Source organism: Oryx dammah, unplaced genomic scaffold, assembly GCF_014754425.2.
Source record: "Oryx dammah isolate SB20612 unplaced genomic scaffold, SCBI_Odam_1.1 HiC_scaffold_8, whole genome shotgun sequence".
In the NCBI taxonomy this organism is placed as follows: Eukaryota; Metazoa; Chordata; class Mammalia; order Artiodactyla; family Bovidae; genus Oryx; species Oryx dammah.
The window spans coordinates 1,685,149-1,707,749 of NW_024070192.1; the positions used below are offsets into that span (position 1 = coordinate 1,685,149).

Consider the following 22,601-nt stretch of genomic DNA (forward strand, 5'->3'; position numbering starts at 1 on the left):
AACATAAACCCCTTCCTTCCTGGTTGAAATACAGTCACTTTCTCCCTGGAAGCGGTGTCGCAATAGACCCGGCCCCTCCTGACCTCCCGGAGTCACGGCTCAGGCTTGGTGCACGGTGAGAGGTCAAGGCTAGAGCCGGAGGGGATGGAGTGCGGGTGACCAGCGCTGGGAGGGGCACTCAGAGGCTGGCCCAGGCGGGGAACCACGAGGACCGTGGTCATGAGAACAGAAATCGGGAGGAAGAGGAGCAGCGACCCCGACGGAGCCGGGAGGCCTGAATGAGAGGAAGGAGATCGCTCCCCTCGCCTCGCTCTTAGAGGGCGCCCAGTGCTGCCTGAAGCACGTGGCAGGTGTTACGGTTGGTGCTCAGTTGCTCAGTCGTGCCCGACTCTCTGCACCCCCATGACTGCATGCAGCACGCCAGGCCTCCCTGTCCTTCACCATCTCCTGAGTCTGCTCAAACCCATGCCCATCGAGTCGGTGATGCCATCCAACCATCTCATCCTCTGTCGTCCCCTTCTCCTCCTGCCTTCAGTCTTTCCCAGCATCAGGGTCTTTTCCAGTGAGTCAGCTCTTCGCATCAGATGGCCAAAGTATTGGAGCTTCAACTTCAGCATCAGTTCTTTTGTCAAGCACTGTCTGAAGCAATTTGCAAATTTTACTCATGGACTCCTCCCAGAAACTCCTTGTAAGGTCAGTGTGACTGTTACTACATCCACCCTAAAGAAATGGGACCCGGATGAAGGCAGCACAGGTGAGCTCTCCAAGGTCGCCCGGCTAAGAAGCGGCAGACCTGTGATGAGGTCGGAATGTGGGCGCGAGATTCCAGTAAGGCTTTCACCCTTGATTATAGAAACAAAGAAGTTACAGTATAACCATACAAAGCAGGTCTACGGTGTATAAGGGTGGACGAGTTCGGCTCTTTCCATAGCTTTTGCTGCTTACTGACAACCTCCTCTCTGGCAGGACGGGACAGGATCTCTGCTTCCAGAGCAGAGAGCTGGACGCGGTGCTGGCCATCCTGCCTCTGGGACCCTGATCACTGCCCACCAGTGTGCTCCGGGGGCATCTCAGCTTTGTCTCCAGGACCCGACCTGAGACGCGAGGCAAAGTTAGTATCGCTGTTGCACCACTGCCTTTGACGTCTGGGCTCCGGTGAGACCCAGCTTGTCTGAGTGGCCGTCCTCGCGTGAAGATGGGGTACCAATGCCTCTCGTGGCAGGTGGTTCTGAGGGTTAAAGGTGACGGTCCGTGGGGTGGGGCCAGCCCTGCGCCCGTGCAGAATGGATGTCAGCCACTGTCAACGCCACCAGCTCAAGGTCAGAGGGAAAGGTCCCCAGTGAGGCAAGAGCAGCCTGCTGAACTGGCTTGATAAATGCTTTGTGAAAAAAAGAGAAGAGGAAAAGGAGGATTTCTGCCAAGTCAGTGAGAAAATCAGCTAATGGCTTTCCCCAGGCGTGTGTGTGTGTGTGTGCATGTGTGCACGTGTGTGTGTGCACTTGTGCGAGCACGTGTGTGCGTGTACGTGTGTGTGTGCATGGGGGGCGCATATAATTTCTGGAGCTGTTCTTTCAGTCGCTCAGCCGTGTCTGACTCTGCGACCCCATGGACTGTAGCCCACCAGGGTCCTCTGTCCACAGGATTCTCCAGGCAAGAACACTGGAGTGGGCTGCCATTTCCTTCTCCAGGCGACCCTCCCGACCCAGGGGTCGAACCCGCGTCTCCTGCACTGGCAGGCGGGTTCCTCACCACTGAGCACCAGGGAAGCCCTGCAGTTTCTGGGGCAGGCAGACTAACGGCAGATGTCCCGGTCTGTGTTGTCCCCTCTGCAAGCTCCAGATATCACAGTGGCCACGGAAAGATGAACATGCGTATTTTCTCTCTGGAAGCAGCAGCGGAGGCTGAGGCAGGCCAGGGTCAGGCTGGGAGCTCCGGGGTTTTTTCCTGGCATCTGAGGAACGCAGATCCTGCTTCCTGTGTCTCATGCACCCAAGCAGGCATTAAACATTAATGAATATGGTTGGCTGTTGATGGAAATCAAATCACCCACGTGGAACGCAGGGCAAGAACCAGCTAGTGGTGCTTTCCCTGCTGCTGACTCGGCGGTGGGAGCCAGGCCCTCTGCCCCGTGTCTTACCCTGGAGACCTCACTCTGCCCCCATACCCGCTGGGTGAGGTCTGCGGCCCACTTTACGGAGCAGGAAACTGAGAAAATGAGCCTCAGGTCTCCCAGTGTTTATGTAGCAGAGTCAGGATTTAAACCCAGAGCTGCCCAACCACAAGGCTCTGAAGTTCTCATGTATTCACTCATTCTTTGTTGTTCATTTGCCAAGTCGTGCCTGACTCTTTGTGACCCCATGGACTGCAGCGCGCCAGGCTTCCCTGTCCATCACCATCCTCCAGAGTTTGCCCAAGTTCACGCCCACTGAGTCGGTGATGCCATCCAACCATCTCATCCTCTGTCGTCCCCTTCTCCTCCTGCCTTCAATCTTTCCCAGCATCAGGGTCCTTTCTAATGAGTCAGTTCTTCACATCAGGTGGTCAGAGTATTGGAGCTTCAGCTTCAGCATCAGTCCTTCCAATGAACATTCTGATGACTGATTTCCTTTAGGATGGACTGGTTGGATCTCCTTGCAGTCCAAGGGACTCTCAAGAGTCTTCTCCACACCACAGTTCAAAAGCATCAATTCTTCAGTGCTCTGCCTTCTTCACTCATTTGCAAGCACTTATCAAGCACCTGCTGTACACAAGCAGCATTTTAGACTCTGGGGTCACATGGCCAAGAAGCAAGCAAACATCCAGCCTTCTGCCTGTTTCCCGTGGCAGCCCTAACAAGCAACTCAGACTTGGGGGCTTTACGGACATGTATTCTTGGGGTTCTGGAGCCAAGAGTTTGAGATCGTGGTGTCAGCAGGGCTGCGTTCCTTCTGGGAGGACCCACTCTTTGCTTCTTCCAGCTCCGGTGGCTGCTGACATTCCTTGACTTGTGGTCACGTCCCTCCAGCCTCTGCCTTCTTGGTCCCAACATCTCCTTTCCTGTGTCTAAGCTCGCTCTGTTTTTCTCTTGCAAGGACACATGCCGTGGGATTCAGGGCCACCCACGCACTCCAGGCGGGTCTCTTCCTGTCAAGACGCTGAAGCATATTAGCAAAGATATTTTTTCCAAAGAAGATAACGGTGTTCTGGGGATCAGGGTGTGTTTACATCCACTCAGTTCAACGCGTCCTTGAAAAGCTGACAGTCCAGTGAGGGTGTACCCGCAGCATGCCAGCAAGTGAGCGGCCAGTATGTTGTGACGAAAGCCCTGGTGAAAGTCACGCAGGAGTTGGTGAAAGAGGCCGGGCCTCTCTTTGGTTTGGAGGAACAGGACAGATTCTCCAAGTGGGCAGCTCTGCAGGCTGTCCTGAAGGACAGGAGTCAGCTGACCACCTCCAGTGGCACCCAGGGTTCTGGCCTTGTTAACCTGCTCGCTTATTTACACTTGAAAGAGTAAATAACATTATGGGGTGTGTTAGGCACAGCAACCTACTCCCCCCTTGCCCAGACAGTGAGAACGAAGCATTGTCACAGATGCAGATAAAGTGATTTTAAACATCACAAATCACAAGTGGCCTAAATAGAGCGCTAGCTCAGTTCCTGCCAAAAAGAAGGGCTGCAGATCAATTGCTGTAAATCCAAGCCCATCATTTTTGGCCGACCTCCCTTGAGCTTTTGATGGATTTACAGCCCACAGCAGAACAGAACGCCACCTCATCCAGTTACCTGGGGTGCACATTTCCGAGTTTAACCTGGAGGGGCCCTTGGTAAGTTACACTGCTCAAATTAAGCATCCGACGGTTGCTTTATTGATGGCTTTTTAATACCTAAGGTGAGCACTTGCGTATCGTCTATACTGGTATTTTTCCAGCCAAACATTGTGCAGTCACATTCCACAGCACATGGGTTTCACGTATGGACCTCCGGTTGGCTCGACCGTCACAGCAGATCCAGGAGAACCAGCCGAGGAGGCTCCAGGCTGTCCCGGTAGTCTGGCCCCTGTGGCTTGAGGCCGGTGGCTTGACTTCCCTCGCCCATCCCGTTTGACTCTGAGACCTTCATAAAGAGCCTTTGTTCCCACATCCAAGTTCAGTTAATTAGCAGATCTGTTTCCCTGTCCCAAATGAATACCCTGACGACCACACTCCAGGCACCGCCAGAAGTCTCATCCTGAATGCACTGCTGCTCAACGCCTATCAGAGGCTCTGGCAGAGAGAGCCAGATCTGCTGCATAAATGGTACAGGGCTCTTTTGCGTAAACAGTAAAACAATCCTTTTAAAAAATGAAAGTAAAATGGCAACTGCATGGCCTTCCTAGGCATCACGAGATGTGCGTGACTACAGCAGGCTTCACGGGGCTTCCCCTAAACACACGTCCACGACCTAACCTTCAGGTGGTGCTAGTGATAAAGAATCTGCCTGCCAATGCACCACCCACAGGAGACACGGGTTCAAGCCCTGGGCCAGGAAGATCCCCTGGAGAAGGAAATGGCAACCCCCTTCAGTATTCTTGCCTGGAGAATCCCAAGGACAGAGGAGCCTGTGGGCTACAGTCCATGGGGTTTCAGAGTCAGACACGACTGAATGCTCATACCTATCCTATCCCTAACCTCTGAAACCTGTGACAGTGACCTTATTTGGAAAATAAGGGCTGGGAACAGCTGGCCTCTCCCCAGCCAATTCTTTTGGATCTGCTATGACAGAGGTAAGTAAAGTTCTTGAGATGAGACTGTCTTGGATTATCCAGGTGAGTCCTGAGTCCATGACCTGGGTCCTTATAGGAGAGAGACACATAGAACAGAGAATCCCTTGGACAGCAAGGAGGTCAAACCAGTCAACCCAAAAGGAAATCAACCCTGAATGTTCATTCGAAGGAATGGTTCTGAAGCTGAAGCTCCAACACTTTGGCCACCTGATGTGAAGAGATGACTCACTGGAAAAGACTCTGATGCTGGGAAAGACTGAGAGCAGGAAGAACGGGGTGACAGAGGGTGAGACGGTTGGATGGCATCACCGACTCAGCGGACATGAGTTTGACCAAACTCTGGGAGATGGTGGAGGACAAGGAAGCCGGGTATGCTGCAGTCCACGGGGGTCACTGGGGGGACATGACTGGGTGGCTGAACAACCACCATCTGAGTTCACAACATGCGTCCTTGTAGGAGAGCGACACGGAAGCAGAGACAGACACAGAGGTGAAAGGAGAGGTGAGGTGGTGATCAGGGACGCAGGGGCTGGAGTGATGCACGCAGCCATGAAGCTGGGAAAAGCAGAACGGATTCCCCCATAGACCCTCCCGGGAGCCTGCTCCCCTGCCCACACCTTGGTTTCAGAACACAAACTCCAGAACTGTGAAAGAATACGTTTACATTGTTCCAAGCAACCAACAGTGACTTAAACAGGGGCAATTTGCTACGGTAGCCCTGGGAGACGAATACTGTGACTGAATTCCCTTTTTAGACCTTGCTCAGGAAATGCCAAGAGATCCGATGGCTCACTGTGCATAAACAGCTGGGTGTGCTTTTTCTCATATTCTGACAAAATTACCTTGAAGTACAGGTTTTCAAAATGCAAACTGAAGCAATCGGTTTCAGAACCTGCGAAGCACCTCCAGAAACCCTGGAAGTTCATGAAGCACACTTGGAAAGCGCTTGTCCAGTGTTTTCACTCAGACAGAAGGAATCCTGGTTGAAGGTGTGCAGAGCTTGGAAAACAGGACTGCCGGAGCTTCAAGAAAAACCACAGACTCACCCTCTTCATGTTAGAAAGGAGGCAAGTGCTTCCCTAGGGATTGACACAAGGCATCATGGGTCCCAGTGGAGTTTTGCGAGAAAGACACATGAGTTCACATCCGCTCCTTCTTTGGGCTCCTATAAAGAGAGCACGGTTGATTTAAGGGAAAGCCCAAATTAATAAAGATTCCTATCCTCTTGCAGGAATTCTCATGGTTGGTGTAAAAGATTTGCACAATCGGAACTGGTTAAGGAATTTGCTTTAAAAATGTCTTACTGGGCTTCCCGAGTGGCTCAGTGGTAGAGAATCCGCCTGCCAGCGCAGGAGACATGGGCCCTATCACTGATCCGGGAAGAGCCCACGTGCTGCGGAGCAACTGAGCCGCTGCGCCACAGCTGCGCCTGCGCCCTGGCGCCCGCGAGCCGCCACTAGCGAAGGCCTCGCACCCCAGAGCTAGTGCTCCGCGGCAGCAAGAGAAGCCTCCGCAACAAAAGCCGCCGCAAGGAGAAGCCCCTCACTGCAACGAGGGAGTAGGTCCCGATCGCCACAGCTAGATAAAAGCCAGAGCAGCAGCAAACACGTAGCGCAGCTGGAAGTAAACAAATAAAAATGAAAAAGGTCTTATTAAGAATCCAGAACGGTGGCTACCAGAGTCAGAAACTGCAGCAGGCACAAGTTGAGAAAATGTCTACCATCACGCCCGTCACAGAAGTTCTTCCAGGTCACCTGAGGTCTGAGCAGCCAGCCCGGTTTGGGGGAACTGTTCTTCCCACACTGAGCCACGTGGCTCGAATAGAGCATCAGTAGAGAGTTTCCAATGACTCCACCTCCCCAGAGCCAGTGATTGGTTGAAGCGCCTGCATCTCCTCAGAACTGGACCAATCATAACCCTTTAGAGCCCCCAGGTCTGGCCAATCAGCGACTTTGCCCAGGATCTTTCTTTTTGGAAATCTGAGAAGCCCTTTTCTGTCTCGGGTCCCAGCGCTCTTGGGGCTCGGAACCTGCAGAGGGGATTAAGGCAGGCAGAAGGACTAAGCGACAGAGAGAAGAAATAGCTGACCTCACCGAGCTTTGGTTACTTGATTCTCCACATTTCTTTTAACTGCTTGCATTGGTTGGAGTCGGATTTCTGTCGCTTGACATCAAAGTATCTTGAAGAGAGTAGGCAGCACTTTGCAAATATCATGTACTATTTCCTAAGAAAATAAACGTAGCCACAGAATGCAAAGTATGCGTAAAATGTAATGAGAATATAGACCTCATCAGCTGAACTGGGTAGGATCCAATGATCCCGGTTTAAAAAACAACGCTGCAATGAAATGGTGGTGAATCGGGGCTTGACTTGGTGATGGAATTGTAGCTGGTCAGTCTGACTTCCTCCAGAATCTCTGAGTGCCCGGAGAAGCACAGGAGGCAGAAATAAGCAGCTGCTGCTGGTGCAGGATTCCTAACTCAGAGTTAAAACAAAACACGAGCTGGGCTGTGAGTGAAGATAAATACACTTTCCGCACAAAGTCACTACTCGGCCACTGAAGAAAATGAGCCAGAAATAGAAAGATTCCAGTTATCCTGCTGCGCAGCACAGGGAGCTCTGCTCAGTGTTTTGTGGCAGCCTGGATGGGAGGGGAGTTTGAGGGAGAAGGGATGCATGCGTATGTGTGGCTGAGTCCCTTTGCTGTCCACCTGAAACTATCACAATATTGTTAATCACCTATATTCCAGTATAAAATAAAAATCCCACTTAAATGGATGAAACTCGGATGACAATCTGTCCCTCCACACAAGACTCCATTGTGGTGAGCATCACGAAAAATGAGCTTACCCACGGCCCATGCGCTTGACCCGGGTAGAGACAGCTAAAGGCCAGGGTGCCACCTGAGAGCTGAACTCGGCTTCCCAGGGCTGAACAGCTTTGCTTTTTCTTCTGCCAGCAGAATGCTTTTCTCACCCACCCCCCTCTCCCACCTTTCCTGAAACCCCGCCTCTTCCCGGGCCGTCTCACTTTCGTCGGCCAGCTCTTCCGTTCATCTGCCCCCCGCCCCCCACACCCCGTGCCTTCGGTTTCGCTCTACTCTCCACATTTTGCTGAATTTTCTTACAGGTTCTTGGCTTCTTAGCAATCACAGTCCTCCATCGTTTTCTATCCCCTGTGGCTGTCCAAATTTATGGGTTTGTTACGAGAGAGTCCAATAAAACAGGCCCTTCTCTGGGTCTTAGCTTCGCCTCCTGCTCAAGAGGAAAGACACTGGCGGGCTTCAGGTCTTGATTTCCAAGGTCGGCCTCCAGGGACCCGCACTCCCGGATCCCGGCGTCTCCAGGGCACTCAGACTCAGGGTTGTGTTGGTTTCCCGTTTCCACGGTAGGACATCCTGCCAAGTGACCGGCCATGAAAGAACTAGGCCTTTTTTTTTTTTTTTTCCATCCTGTGGTTTTCATTGGTCCTGTGTGTGTGTGCCTGCCTGTAATAACAGGTTCTCAGATGCTCTGACTCCCAGAATCTCTGTTCCATCCAGGCTGCAGCTGTTTGGAATGGTGTCCCCCCCTTGGCTTTGAGCCAAGCGAAAGCCGACTTCAGCAGAACCCTCAGGTTCTTAGCAGTGTCTGGTTTAACAGATGATCGCGGAGAAGACACAGGTCGGCACCTATGGAGGGGTTAGCGGGGAGTGCGTTTGGCTAAGTCAGGGTCCCTCCGTGGTTCCCGCTTTTTTTAATGCATGACTTCTTGGCTGCTCTTTCCTCAGAAAATGCAGGAAGCTGAGGAAATTCTCTCTTCTTGGCAAACGGCACCTTCTCAACTTTCTTCCAGGGCTTAAAAAAAATTTTTTTTTGGAAGTTGATTTTATTTATGCTACTGCAATAGAGAGAGCACCCCTGGTCTAAATGCCAGGATGTCTCAGTAGGAGGGTTTCACCTGAGACTTTCAAAGGAGGAAGAGGCAGGTTATAGGTGGGATGACTTGTTTTTGTTCAAGGCTTTCATCCCCAACAGGGGCTAAAAGGATGTTGAGTAACAGCCCCCAAGTCCTGAGGTCGTCTGTTCCCAATTACTTGTTCCACAGATATTCACTCTGGCTCTCCCGTAGGGGAAACCACAGAACAGATGTACTCGTGCGACCACGTGCAGGCTGGGGGCTTCTCATGCCAGGCGCGAGGGCCATTCGTGCTCATGTGAGAACTGCCGCGAGGCTGCACAGTCGTGACAGCACCCCTGCTGCCGTAGGCGACGATGCGCCCCGTCGGGGAGGACCAGCGTGGGGGGAGGTGGCCGGAAACGCCTTTCCCAGAGAGGAGAAATGAGGACCTGGAGCTTCCAAGGATGCAGCGGGCTGGAGCTGATGGTCAGACCGCATGGATCCTAGCCCCTCGGGGTGCCAAGCCCGTCTGAAGTTTGCCAGCTACCTGACATAGGAAGGCAAGTGGCAACCAGCTTCCCATCCCCGGTCTCCTCCAGAAATCGAAGTCAACGGCAGTGCTACGTTTGTTTTCTATGCCAAGGAGCAAATTACCGCCACCCTGGTGGCCTTACGCAACACCCGCTGACCGGTCAGGGTTCCTGCTCAGCGCGACTGAGTGCCCAGCGCAGGCTCCACAAGGCTGAGGCCGAGCTGTCCGCCAGGCTGAGTGCTCATCCGGGGACTCTGCAGGAGACTCTGCGGCCATGTTTGTTCCTGTTGGAAGAATTCACCTCCTGGTGGTTGAGCAGCCGACGGCCCTGTTTCCTGGCTGGCTGTCAGCTGGGGCCCAGCTTAGGTCCCGAAGGTCACTGTCTCTCTTGCCACAGCCCCCTCCCCCCCGGCCCCATCTGCAAGTCAGCAGAGGCACTTCCAGCCCTTATTCGACTTCCTCTTCTTTGATTAGCTGGAGAAAACTCTGCCTTCAAAGGGCTCATGTGATCAGGTCCAACATAGCCAGGTCAACATTGCCAGCATCACTGGATCATAGAGAAAGCAAGGGAGTTTCAGAAAAACATCACTGACTACGCTAAAGCCTTTGTGTGGATCCCAACAAACTGCGGGAAATTCTTCAAGAGATGAGAACACCAGACCACCTGGCCTGCCTCCTGACAAACCTGTATACAGGCCAAGAAGCAACAGTGAGAACTGGACACAGAGCCACGGACTGGTTTCAAATCGGGAAAGGAGGACGTCAAGGCTGTGTATTGTCACCGTGCTTACTTAACTTATATGCAGACTACATCATGCGAAATACCAGGCTGGATGAAGCACAAGCTGGAATCAAGATTGCCGGGAGAAATATCAATAACCTCAGATATGCAGATGACACCACCCTTATGGCAGAAAGTGAAGAGGAGCTAAAGAGCCTCTTGATGAGGGTGAAATAAGAGAGTGAAAAAGCTGACTTAAAACTCAAGATTCAAAAAACTGAGGTCATGGCATCCAGTCCCATCACTCATGGCAAATAGATGGGGGAAAAGTGGGAACAGTGACATTTTATTTTCTTAGACTCCAAAATCTCTGTGGACAGTGACTGTAGTCATTAAATTAAAAGAAGCTTACTCCTTGGAAGGAAAGTTATGACAAACCTAGACAGTGTATTAAAAAGCAAAGATATCACTTTGCCCACAAAGGTCCATCTAGTCAAAGCTATGGTTTTTCCAGTGGTCATGTAAGGATGTAAGAGTTGGACCATAAAGAAGGCTGAGCAATAAAGAATTGATGCTTTCTAATTGTGGTGCTGGAGAAGACTCTTGAGAGTCCCTTGGACTGCAAGGAGATCCAACCAGTCCATCCTAAAGGAGATCAGTCCTGGGTGTTCATTGGAAGGACTGATGCTGAAGCTGAAACTCCAGTACTTTGGCCACCTCATGCGAAGAGTTGACTCATTGGGAAAGACTCTGATGCTGGGAGGGACTGGGGGCAGGGGGAGAAGGGGACGACCCAGGATGAGATGGCTGGATGGCATCACTGACTCAGTGGATGTGAATTTGAGCAAACTCTGGAAATGGTGAAGGACAGAGGAGTCTGGCGAGCAGCAGTCCATGGGGTCTTGAAGAGACGGATATGATGTCGCGACTGAACCAGAGAGGGTGACCTTGGGATAGGGAGATTACCCAGATATAGGTCACCCTCTCTGGGAGAGAGATTTAGTTACATCTGTAAAATCCCTTTCCTGCAGGGCCTGGTTGCACTGGATTGAGCAAGGCGGCTTGTATACACCAGGGCTGGGCCTCTAGGGACACGTCTCGGAATCATACACCTTCTTCCCGAGAAATCCTGAGGCCTGAGTTAGCAGGTGTATGTCAAGTACCTGGCAGCTATCACGCCTGTCTCGGGCAGGATTTGCATGCAGAGAACTGGCCAGCCCTTCTCGCAGATGGACGAGGACTTGGCTGGGGGTGAAGGAGGTGGGGTGGCAGCTGTTGGGACCAGCAGAGCAGTCGATGAGCGCCTTCCGGCTCTCGGCCAGAGGGCTTCTTTCTGATGACACTGGAGACAGGACGTGCGGGTCTTCCTTGCGTGGTACCCTCCCCGGTTTAGGTCTTTGCCACACTGACCACAGTGAGGACTGGGCTTTGGGACGAGGCAACAGGAAGCTGGCCCAGCCCTCTCCGAAACCATCTGCTTGGAGCTCTTGGCTCTTGACAAGAGTGGGGAGATTTCCTCCAGCTGAAAGTCCAGGGACTCGGAAACCAGTGAAGTCATAGCTTCCCCCAACCAGCCCAGCAAGGCTCTAACTGGGAGAGAAGAGAAATGGACGCCCAGACTCCCACCCCCTCTGCTAACCACACACAGGTGGTGGCCGAAGGCCGTTTTCAGACCCGTTCTCAGCCAGGCGTCACTGGCGAAGAACCAGCAGGGGGTGCTGGCCTTGCTGACTATAGGCGAAAGACGGACAGCAGTGTCTCTGAGCTGGGCCCTGGGCTTCTATCCAAGGCTCTGTAGGGGAGCCGCCAGTTCCCAATAACCCTGCTCTCCAAGTGATCTGGGCGAGCGTGAGATCAGTAGGAAAGAGGCAAAAAGGAAGAGGTGAGAAGAGACTATTTTTCCTTGCCCAGATGCACGGTGGGAAGCAGCTTTCCCTCCGCCGATTCCTAGGCCAGACGGTTCTGGTGCCTGGCTGAACTTTTTCTCGTCTCGTCTGGCTCTCTCCCTGCTCACCTATCACTGCTTCGGCTTCTGGAGTTTCTCAAAGCTTCTCCTACAAACACTGGGGCCAGTTTACTCCCCTCGAACGCCTGTCATTTTCGCAGAGCTGCAGTGTCTCTTTGCTGTGACTTTCAAAGAGAGTCTCGGGCCAGACTTTCTTCAGTGAGAGCAAGTACGCAGGAGGAGGGAGACAGGGCATCTAATGGGGGGAAGAGCACAGACAGACACAGTCGGTAATTGCAGGAAAACAGAACCTTCTTGATCCTGGAGGAGGAGGTCCAGAGAGAAGAGGATTTGCATCTGTGTTGTAGTTGCTGGAGTTTTTACACCAGGCAGGCATGACCCCATTTGACCTTGACTGTAAGAACCAGTGTTACAGAGGAACCGACCAAAACTATGTGGGCGCAGGGCCAAGCCGAGCTGACCGGCTTTGACAAGTCAAAGGACAGATGTGGTCTGGCTCGGGCGGCTTCTGGGAGGGGGCGAAACCCGGAGCTCAGCCTCTAAGCGGTGAGGGTAGTGGTGCTGTGAACCTGGGCTCCAGGTATGTGCTGCCCTTCATCACTGCTTTGACAGGAAAAGGCGGAGAAGGCGATGGCACCCCGCTCCAGCACTCTTGCCTGGAAAATCCTATGGACGGAGCAGCCTGATGGGCCGCCGTCCATGGGGTCGCGAGGAGTCGGACACGACTGAGCGACTTCACTTTCACTTTTCACTTTCTTGCATTGGAGAAGGAAATGGCAACCCACTCCAGTGTTCTTGCCTGGAGAATCTCTGGGACAGGGGAGCCTGGCGCGCTGCTGTCTCTGGGGTCGCACACAGTCGGACACGACTGAGGTGACTTAGCAGCAGCAGCAGCAGCTTGTTGGTTTAAGGTCTGAAATACTGACGACCCCATTTCCCCGGTCCCCGTGGCCCACTGACTCCCAGTGGCCCCCCCGGCTCCCCGTGGCCCTCGAGTCCTCACGCCCATCGAGGGCTGGTGCTGGACCACTGGCGGGATCAGCGGCCAACGATGTGACAGCAACATTTTCCCAGATTACTTTTTTAACTTGGATTGTGCCTCACTGTGATGTTGGAGAAGACTCTTGAGAGTCCCCTGGGCTGCAAGGAGATCCAACAACCAGTCCATTCTAAAGGAAATCAGTCCTGAATATTCATTGGAAGGACTGATGCTGAAGCTGAAACTCCAATGCTTTGCCCACCTGATGCGAAGAGCTGACTCATTAGAAAAGACCCTGATGCTGGGAAAGATTGAAGGCAGGAGGAGAAGGGAACGACAGAGGATGAGATGGTTGAACAGCATCACCAACTCTATGGACATGGGTTTGGGTGGATTCCGGGAATTGGTGATAGACAGGGAGGCCTGGTGTGCTGCAGTCCATGGGGTCGCAAAGAGTCGGACATGACTGAGCGACTGAACTGAACTGAACTGTGCCTCACTTAGTTACATTTTGAGGGGGAAAGAGAGGGAGGGAAGGAAGGACGGCATTTAAGGAGGTCTGCAAGAAGCTTCAAGTCAGCACGGGGAATCACCCACCCGACTCACGACATGCCTTTCGCGTTGCTTCAGCTTAACTAGATGTTGACATCCCATGAATGAATATTGATCGAGGACCTGAAATATGCCAGTGTGTAAGCTCCATCTTCCACTGAAATAAAAAAGGGGTGTGCTGGGAGGTGGCGGGTAAGATGGGACATATCCTAACTCTGGTCACAGGCTCAAGTTATAGGAATGTACTTCTGACTTCATGCATTACTTGCTAGGGCGCTGGTTAGGAGAATCAGTCAGGCAGACCAGCGGGCTCATCTGAGCACGTGGCGGGGAGGCTGATTCGGCTACTGTGTTACCTGCACTTCTCCAGGTGAGGCAGCTGGCTTGCTGCCACAGTTATTTTGGAAAGCAGTTAATGTTAAGTGATTATCGGCACAATGGCATCCACATATGTGTGCAGAGCTCTGGGTTTTCAGTACTGGCTGCATAGTGGCTGCAGACAAGGGAAGGGGCGCGGGCTTGTGTGTGCAAGAGAGAAGCGGCTGGCACGGTCCCTCCCTGCTTCTCTCCTCTGCTGTTCGTTCTCACCATCGGCACCGAAGCCTGCAGCTCTCGCTGGCCCTGCGCATCACAGCAGGTACACTCATGTGTCCTCACGTCGATGGGGCACCGACTCACGTAAGGTGGCGGTGGCTGTCTCTCCTAGCGGAACTCTGAGTGCGATGCAGACGCACCCTGGCTAGTGAGTCTCCCACGTTCCATTTATGATCATTATCTTTTGTTAAAAATTCTTCTACATCATGGTTTTATTTATTTGTTTATTTTTTGGCCACGCTATGCAGCACGTGGGATCTTACTTCCCTGATCGGGGATTGAACCTGGGCTCCCTGCATTGCAAGCTCAGAGTCTTAACCACTGGACCACAGGGAAGTCCCTCACAGTCCATTTCTGGCCTGGTGAAGTGCAAGTTACTCAGCTGTGTCCGACTCTTTGCAAGCTCATGGACTAGCCAACCAGGCTCCTCCGTCCATGGGATTCTCCAGAGAAGAACACTGGAGCGGGCTGCTGTGCCCTTCTTCAGGGGATCTTCCTGACGCAGGGATTGACCGCAGGTCTCTGCACTGCAGGTGCAGCTGAGCCGGCAGGGAAGCCCTGAAACACCCCACACAAGCCGGAATATGATTGTTAACATCCTTGCCTGGACGCTGACCATGCCCTCTGGGTGAAGCTTCTCTGCCTCTAGGGTCCAGTTTCAACACTTGGAAGAACAGCTCCCCCTCCTGTTACAGCCCACAAACCTCACCTGAGCTCTCACGGATTAAGAGGAAGTAATGGGCTTCCCTGGTGGCTCAGCTCCTGCAGCGCAGGAGACCCGGCTGGATTCCTAGGTCGGGAAGATCCCTTGGAGAAGGGATAGGATACCCACTGCAGTATTTTGGCCTGGAGGATCCCATGGACTCTACGGTCACAAAGACTCGGACCCGACTGAGCGACTTTCACTTCACTAATGAGTCAATATCACAACTGTTCACATTCAACCGACCACACAAACCCATCCTGCTACCTCTAAGCACAGCGAAGGCCCCAGCCCCCACCCATCCACTGTTAAACGGCCAAGATCACTCCTAAGCAGTAAACGAGGTATTCTGACACGTAATAACACAGAAGTCAAGCTCAAAATGGTCTGTAGGACAGACTGGTGAGAAAGAGTCTTGCTTTTCTGCCAAAATACTCCTCCAACTCTCCTTAAGGACCAAAGTAACATACAGAATTTAAGGCCACAGCTGTGTGAATAAGTGGATACTGATCAACACTGACAAAGCGCAGTCTTCCGCGTCCCCCCTCAAATCCTCAACTGACGTGTCGATCATTTTCCAAGGGCATAACTTAGTCGTTCACTGATCCTCACGTGGTTGATGAAATAAAGGTAATATCGAAAATGACAGCGTCTGAGAAGCAATCTCAAACTGCCTTTTCACTGCATTCAATTAGCAAGAGAACCACTTCCTAATATAAAATTATCAGCCATACAATTGCAATCGAAACGCACCGTAGCACTTCAGCTGATAACTCTCATTTTTTCTCTTTTTACTTTCCAAAGGCCCCCTCCACCCCTGGCCACTCAGCGCTATACAATGATGAGCAAACAGTTTTTACTTGGACAAGCACTGAATTTCCAGAGACATGTTTGCCCATCCTCTGGGGGGCCCATAAAACCAGTGAAGAGGACTCATTTGGAAATCTCTTGTATTCAGAAAAGTGATGAATGTGTCCAAAAGTGAGCTGAGTTATCCTCAGACCAGTCCACATTCAACCCGAGTGCTAACTCCTCCAAGGCCTCTGTCATCTCGGAACTGACCATCCCAGCTTCTTCAACGCCCTCCCTCCCCACCCCTTCACACACACACAAAATCCTTCTTGATATTACCCTACATATGTTTGGCATTTCCCCCTCTATATTTAGTCTTGGATATAAAAAAATTTCCAGGTAGTCTATGAAAGCATGGAGCCTCAGCTCCAAGTGAGCCAAACCCCCACAATAATAAAACTGCTTGTGGGTTATAAGACTTAGGAGAAAGGGGCAAGCCACGCTTTAAACTTAACAGAATGGCGACCACTTAGGGAAACTGACTTTCTGGTCCGCTGACCTCTCCTGATCTCTGACCCCGGGCAGGGGAATAAACAAGAGGGGAGAGTGGGGTTTCCGGGAGTAGCCCTGGTTTTTGGAAGGCGCCCAGGTCTAGAGCTGAGGGCTGGGTGCGGAGAAGCGCTGGAGTTGCTGTTTGGAAACCTCATCCTGGAAAACCGAGATCCCACATCAGGAGCGGGAGAAAGATCGAGGAGATGGCCCGGGAACGGAAGGGGCCCGGGGTGAACCCCGGGGGCTCAGGAGCGGGTCTGGGAGCATCTCCAGGCGCGCTACTACTGCCTGCAAACTTCTCCTCGCCCCGAGATGGGCGCGGGCGCAGCGCGGGGAGCGGGGCGCGCGGCGAGGCCGGGTGCCGGGCGGGGCTCACCTGTTCCAGCGGGCCACCTTCCTCCGGTAATAGCGCAGCGCCTCCGGGCCGGCCAGCAGCGAGTCTTCGGGCCCCAGGAGCGGCGGCTCCTCCGGCTCGTTGTACAGCGGGTGCGCGAAGAGGGCCCGCAGCTTGGAGCCGGGATCGCCGCCGCCGCCCGGCTCGACCCGCCGCGGGGCCGAGGGGGCCGGGGCTGGGGCCGGGGAGGCGGCACGGCGGGCGCACGGGCAGCCGAGCGGGCGCTCCCGGTGCTGCAGGCGGCGCCGCACGCGGGGCCCGAGGTGGAAGTAGAGGTCGGCGGCCAGCAGCGCGCCCAGCAGCAGCAGGGTCAGCAGGCGGTCCCGGCGCAGCCCGGGCATGGCCCCACCGGGTGCGCGCGGAGGCGCCCGAGCCCCGGGGCCGGACGCGCCGCGCGCGCAGAGCCCCCTCCGAGGGGGTCGCCCTTGAAGTCGCGGCTCGGGCGCAGAGCGCGCGGGCTGGGGCGGCGGCCCCTCTCCGCGCCCAGTGGCCCCCGGGGGCCGGTGTCCCCGGGCCCCTGCTTCTCACACCCTCTGCGCCCCGGGAGCCGCGGCAGGTGGAGGATCGGGGAGCCGGGGCGCGGGGACGGGCGGCGCTCGCCTCCCGGCGGCGGCGGCAGAGGGCGGCCGCGGAGCGCGGGGCGTCTCTCCGGAGGATGCGGTCGCTCCGGCTCCTCCGGCGGGCGGCGGGGACGCCCGTGCCCCCGGCTCTTCGGGCCGAGCTGGTGTGCGCGCCCGGCCCCCGGGGGAGGGGTGACGCCGCCGCCCCCGCCCACTGCCGCTGGCACCTGCCCCCGGCGCCGCCCGCCCGCCCGCCGACTCCGGGCCCTCTTCCGGCCCTGCCCGGCCACCTGGTCGCCCGGCGGCCGCGCCGGCCTCTCGCCCGGGACGCGCGCGGGCCCCGCTCGGGGCTCAGCCAGGCGCTTGAGGGGGCTCCGAAGCTGCGCACGAGAGACCTTCGATTTTCGTGTTTATTTCCTAGAAACAAGACAGCTCCCTGAAAGCCTTTCCCCTTAAGATCTCCCAGGTGTGTGTGTGTGTGTGTGTGTGTGTGTGGCCCTTTTGCTCTCTGCGTCTTCCCGCAGAGCCCCGTCCAGATCCAGAATGACCGGCGCTTGGCGCGTAGTAGGCGCTCAGGGAACAGCCGCGCTCAGCCAGGGGAAAATGTTTGACCTTTGAAAAGGCGCCGCTTCTACCTAGAGTCTTGCCGACTTCCTGTCTGGATGGAGCGCGGTTCCTCGGTGTGCCCGCGTTTACCGAGCCGGAATGTGTCCTCCCGCGAAGAAGCGGGCCCTCCCGCTGACCCCACTCCGAACTTCGTGCTCAGCTGGGTGCGAAAGCGGTCCGCCCAAATGAATCACTGAAGAACTGTGTTAGGCTTTCCCCTGGTATCCTGTGAGGTCATTCACACCCCTTCCCACCCCTTTTCCCTTTGAGGAAGACGGAGGGCGAGGTGGTTGCCCGGCCCTGAACTCCTGGCTCCTCCGTTTAATGAGCTGGTGGGATGGAGACATGCTGGTCTGACGGCGGCGGTAGCCCACCCCGCCTCCATGCCCCAAGCCCTTCCTGGGTATGAAGAGGCCTCTTTGCCAGGAGCTGCCCGCCCAGGCACAGAACATCCCCTTCTGTGAACTTGGCTCTTTAACCTGCTGCCGTCCTGGAGTCAGAACTCTCAGACGCACTTGGACTTGTGGGTTCAGATTCGAGGTCCTCCCCCTGTGGCTTGGTGGGAGACCCCTGTGGCCTCTGCCAGCCCATCATCTGTAAATGAAGCTAATGATAGAGCTTACCCCATGGGGTTGGGCTTCCCTGGTGGCTCAGGCCATAAAGAATCTGCCTGCGATGCAGGAGACGGGGCTAAGATCCCTGGGTTGGGAAGGTCCCCTGGAGGAGGAAATGGCAACCCACTCCAGTATTCTTGCCTGGGGATTCCCATGGACAGAGGAGCCTGGCAGGATGCAGTCCATGGGGTTGCAGAGTCGGACACAAGTGAACACACACACACACCCCCACACCCACAGGGTAACTGTGTGGCTTACGGTGGCTCAGCTGGTAAAGAATCCGCCTGCAATGCAGGAGACCTGGGTTCGATCCCTGGGTTGGGACGATCCCCTGGAGAAGGGAATGGCTGGCTACCCACTCCAGCATTCTGGCCTGGAGAAGTCCATGGACTGTATACCCCACGGGATCCCAAAGAGTTGGACACCACTGAGCGGCTTTCACTTTCACTAAGGGACTTTTAAGTATATAACCCGCTTTGAACAGCCCCCAGCCCGTGCTGAGTGTGAGAGATGTGTTTGCCGGAAATACAATTGCTTCTTGGTTCCTGTCATCCACTGGGGAAGGTTGGAGACTGTTCATGAGAGGGGCGAAGACAGGAAAGTACCGAAAGGAAGACGCCAGAAAAGGACCGATGTCAGCAATACAGCGCGGTGGCCTGTGGGGCCGTGTCCACGCGAGCGGTGCCCGGATGATCCCATCGCCAGCTGCTCTGCTCAGCTGACCCTGGCGGGAGTTTTCGGTTTTTGAACCACCTTCTTTTTTGCAATCAAATTTAAGCAGGCCTCCAGTTTCTAAGACGCTTCGGACGTGCCTAATTAGGCCTCGTGGCCAGGATGAAGGAGTCAGGCACCCGTCGGCATTGTGTCCGTAGCAACGAGGAGGAAGCATGGTTTGTGTTTCCGGGCTGGCAAAGGGTGTGGGCACGGAGCCATCACAAGTCTTAAGACTTCCCTTCCACGCCCATTTTGTCTGGGCTCCATTCAGGAAGCAATATTCCTAACTCAAGTAGAAATTGTCTAAACACCTTTTCCTCTGCTCCGTAAAGGTCAAGGGCAAACTGCACATGTCAGCTGGATATTAAGTGTGGTGGAGGCCGTGGGCAGAGAGAAGTCTAGGGGCGGGATGGGGCAGTGCGTGTCACCGGCCTCAAGGTCTGCCTAAGCCACTCCTTCTCCCTCCTGGAAATACACGTCCCTTTTGCTCCTGCTCCGGCTCTCCGTGTCTCGGCCCGGGCTTCCTCGCCAGCCTCACCTGTGGCCCCTCACTTCACACCCGTGTTGTCCCCAGCTGCTGTGTGCCGGAACCCCTGGTCTTTCTACCACTACTGCCTTGCGGGGATTTTCCAACAGCCTCTGTTGACAAAGCCCTGCGTGGTGCCAACTGGTGGAGGAGAAACGTGTACAGGGTCCGGCTCTGGTTTCACAAGGCAGGGGGAAGAGGAATAGATTTGGAATGGAGATAAGAAATTGACAATTGGCCCAGACTTTGGCCTCTAAATTCCATTTTTAAAAATGGAAGGAAGTCATCAAAGGTGTACATGAGTATTTAGATAAAGAATGGTTATTGCTGTATAGGGAAGGAAAAAGGAAATAAACTCAATGTTCCAAAATTGAGAACTGCTTAAGCAAAATGATGGTTCATCTATAAAATGAAGCTCTATTTTTATTTATTTTTAAATAATTTTATTTTTATTTTTAATAATGTGGTTTACTTTTGGCTGGGCTGGGTCTTTGTTGCTATGCAGGCTTACCTGTAGTTGTAGCAAGCAGGGTCTGCCCCCTCCTGCGGTACATGGGATGGCGCGATGCCGTCATCGGGATGACGTCTCCTTCTGTGGAGCACGCACTCCAGGGCACTCAGGCGTTAGCAGCTGAGGCTCCCGGCCTCTAGAGCCCCGGCTCAGTAGTCGTGGCTCTCAGAGTTAGTTGCTCCGCAGTATGTGGGATCTTCCAAGATTAGGAATTGAACCCGTGTCTCCCGCATCGCCAGGCAGAATCGTTACCAATGAGCCATCAGGGAAGCTCCTCTATTTATTTATTTTCATGAAAATGTGTCTATATTATTAGGTAAAAAGATGTAGTAACTGCAACTTATACATTATTACCCATTAATATATATTTTTGCATATATTTCTATATAGAAGTAGAAAAAGACTGAAAGGTTTGGTGTCTTGCAGAAAATTCCTTGGTAGAGGATCTAGCTCACAGTTCATGCTCAGTAAGTCTTTACTGGACAGACTTGTGGCCTGTGCAGCCCTCACTGCCTAGAGCCCGGATCAAGGCTGGAACCTCCCTGCATCACGTTCTTTCAGGGCAGACCTCCCTTTCCTCTTCATTCTCAGGCTATGATTCATTGATAAGTTCCTAGGAAGATGTTGCTCCATTAAAATACGAAGGTCTGTGACGTCAAAAGATCTGGGGATGAAAGGCATTTTAAAAGGCTGACATCTTTTATTTAGAGAGGCGATCTTTCCAAAAGGAAAGAAAGGAAAACATGTCAGTTAGGAGATAATTATCTTTTAATTTTTCTTAAGTCTATAGTTTTATTTCCGGCCTAATTTGGAGATTAATCTCTTTTTGTTTTAAAGCTTACTGTTTAAAGCTAGCCTCAAACATAGATAAATTTTGAGCACAATACTCAAAATTCTAACTGTCTTCTGGGAGGTAGATTTTTTTAAAGATTAGGTTCACTGAAAAATAATAATCACCTATTAATCAAAAGTAAAGGAGAGCATTCATTGTGATCTTCAAAAATCATTGCTAATTTCAGATCGACACATCAGCAGTGATGTTAAGATGTCAGTTAAAATGTTATGAATGAAAAATGAGTGAAGAAATACCCAATATGTGAGAAAATACTACGCTGTTTTAACTAAGGCAATTTTTATTGTTGTTGTTGTTAAGGGCCAGATAATAACCATTTTAGGCTTTGTGGCTTGATGGTCTTTGTTGCAATGATTCAACACTGTCAGTGAAGTAGGAAAGCAGCCAGGGACGATACGTAAACTCACTACATCTCTGTGTTTCAATAAAACTTTATATATAAAAACAAATGGTGGGCCAGATTAGGTCCATGGTTGGTAGTTTGCTGACCCCTGAAAGTTGAATGTGAAATCGCTCTGTTGTGTCCGACTCTTTGCGACCCCGTGGACTGTAGCCTCCCGGGGTCCTCCGTCCGTGGGATTTTCCGGGCAAAAGTACTGGAGTGGGTTGCCATTGATACCAGTAATACAGTACTGGCTCTCTAGAACCTGAGAAAGCAGATTTTTATCTACTTTGTTGTTTTCCTTGTAAGAAGGAAATGCCAACATATTTGTAGTTCTTTGTGCTTTTCTTGGAAGATTAATCTGAGATCAATGATGACTAGCCTAAAAGGAAGAAAGAGAAAATGAATCTCTGTCTTTGTTAACTAAACGGTTTGACTCTCAGAAACAAGAATCTTTTCAGTGACTCCTATTGGCAGTGCTTCTGACCATGATGTCCTGGGAACAGACATAATACATGCCTTGTATGCTCATCCCACTATACAGAGCTTCTGCCGTATGGAGTTGTGTGTTGAACGATTGGCCCTTCAGTCGTGTTCGACTCTGTGCGACCCCGTTTATGTCAAATATAGTCGAATCTGGAAAATAATCAGTAATGACATACACAAAGGGGCTTGAATGAATTCTGTTAGCCATGATTTATTGATTCATCCCTGTTTATTTTTCCTGTGTAATATTTGATTGCAAGGTAAATTTTAAGAACAAAGTGGGACAACAGAAATGGATGATATTTTGGAGGGAGTATTGAAATGGATGATATTTTGGAGGGAGTATTGATGGAATGTGGTTATATGCTAAGTTAAGAGAAGTAAAGGACCAGGGAGGACTGAGTACATTAATTAATAGAAAGTGAATTGCTTTGAGTAAGAATCGCTGTATTAGGTAGTTTTGGTTAGTTGAGGAAATCACCAGCCCCTCACCTCTTTAATGTTTATTAAATGCTTATTTAACCAAATCAAATAATAGGTGTTAACTCATGTACGTGGTGTCAGCTGGGTTCTCTGGGGTGCAGAGGCTAAGTGCACAAGATTCCCTGGGCAGAGGGGGCCATCTGACTGCGAGGCAGCTCTGACAGTCTCCGAGCCCCTCAGAGAGCTCTGGAGTCAGGAGTGCCTGGTGGAGGCGTCCCATGTTGGTGGGGGTTTTCGCCGTCCTTAGCTCCGTCGCTGGCAGGGCTGCCTTAGCTAAGAAGGGATCTTGGCAACTGCTGCTTGGCTCAGTTAACTGCCTTGAGAGCTCCGGTATCTCAGGCTTTCATCTTCTGATCCATTCTCCATGCTGTCGCTGAAGCTATTTCTGCAAAATGTAAATCTGATCATGCTGTTCCTCAGCTTAAGATCTGACACAGTCTACACTACCAAAGCCGAGCTCT

The 22,601-nt window shown here is 52.7% G+C and overlaps 1 protein-coding gene across 2 annotated transcripts in view; it reads right to left on the reverse strand.

Annotated features, from left to right (window-relative positions):
- Nucleotides 1–16,799, reverse strand: part of FAM20A (FAM20A golgi associated secretory pathway pseudokinase) — a 42,251-nt gene extending 25,452 nt beyond the window's left edge. The window contains exon 1 of one of the 2 annotated variants that reach the window (XM_040244403.1): nt 16,388–16,799. In XM_040244403.1, the coding sequence (XP_040100337.1) occupies nt 16,388–16,746 (359 nt within the window). In that variant the 5' untranslated portion in view covers nt 16,747–16,799. The remainder of the gene's footprint in view (nt 1–16,387) is intronic. The other variant, XM_040244405.1, reaches the window with a different exon arrangement.
- Between the last annotated feature and the right edge of the window lie 5,802 nt (nt 16,800–22,601).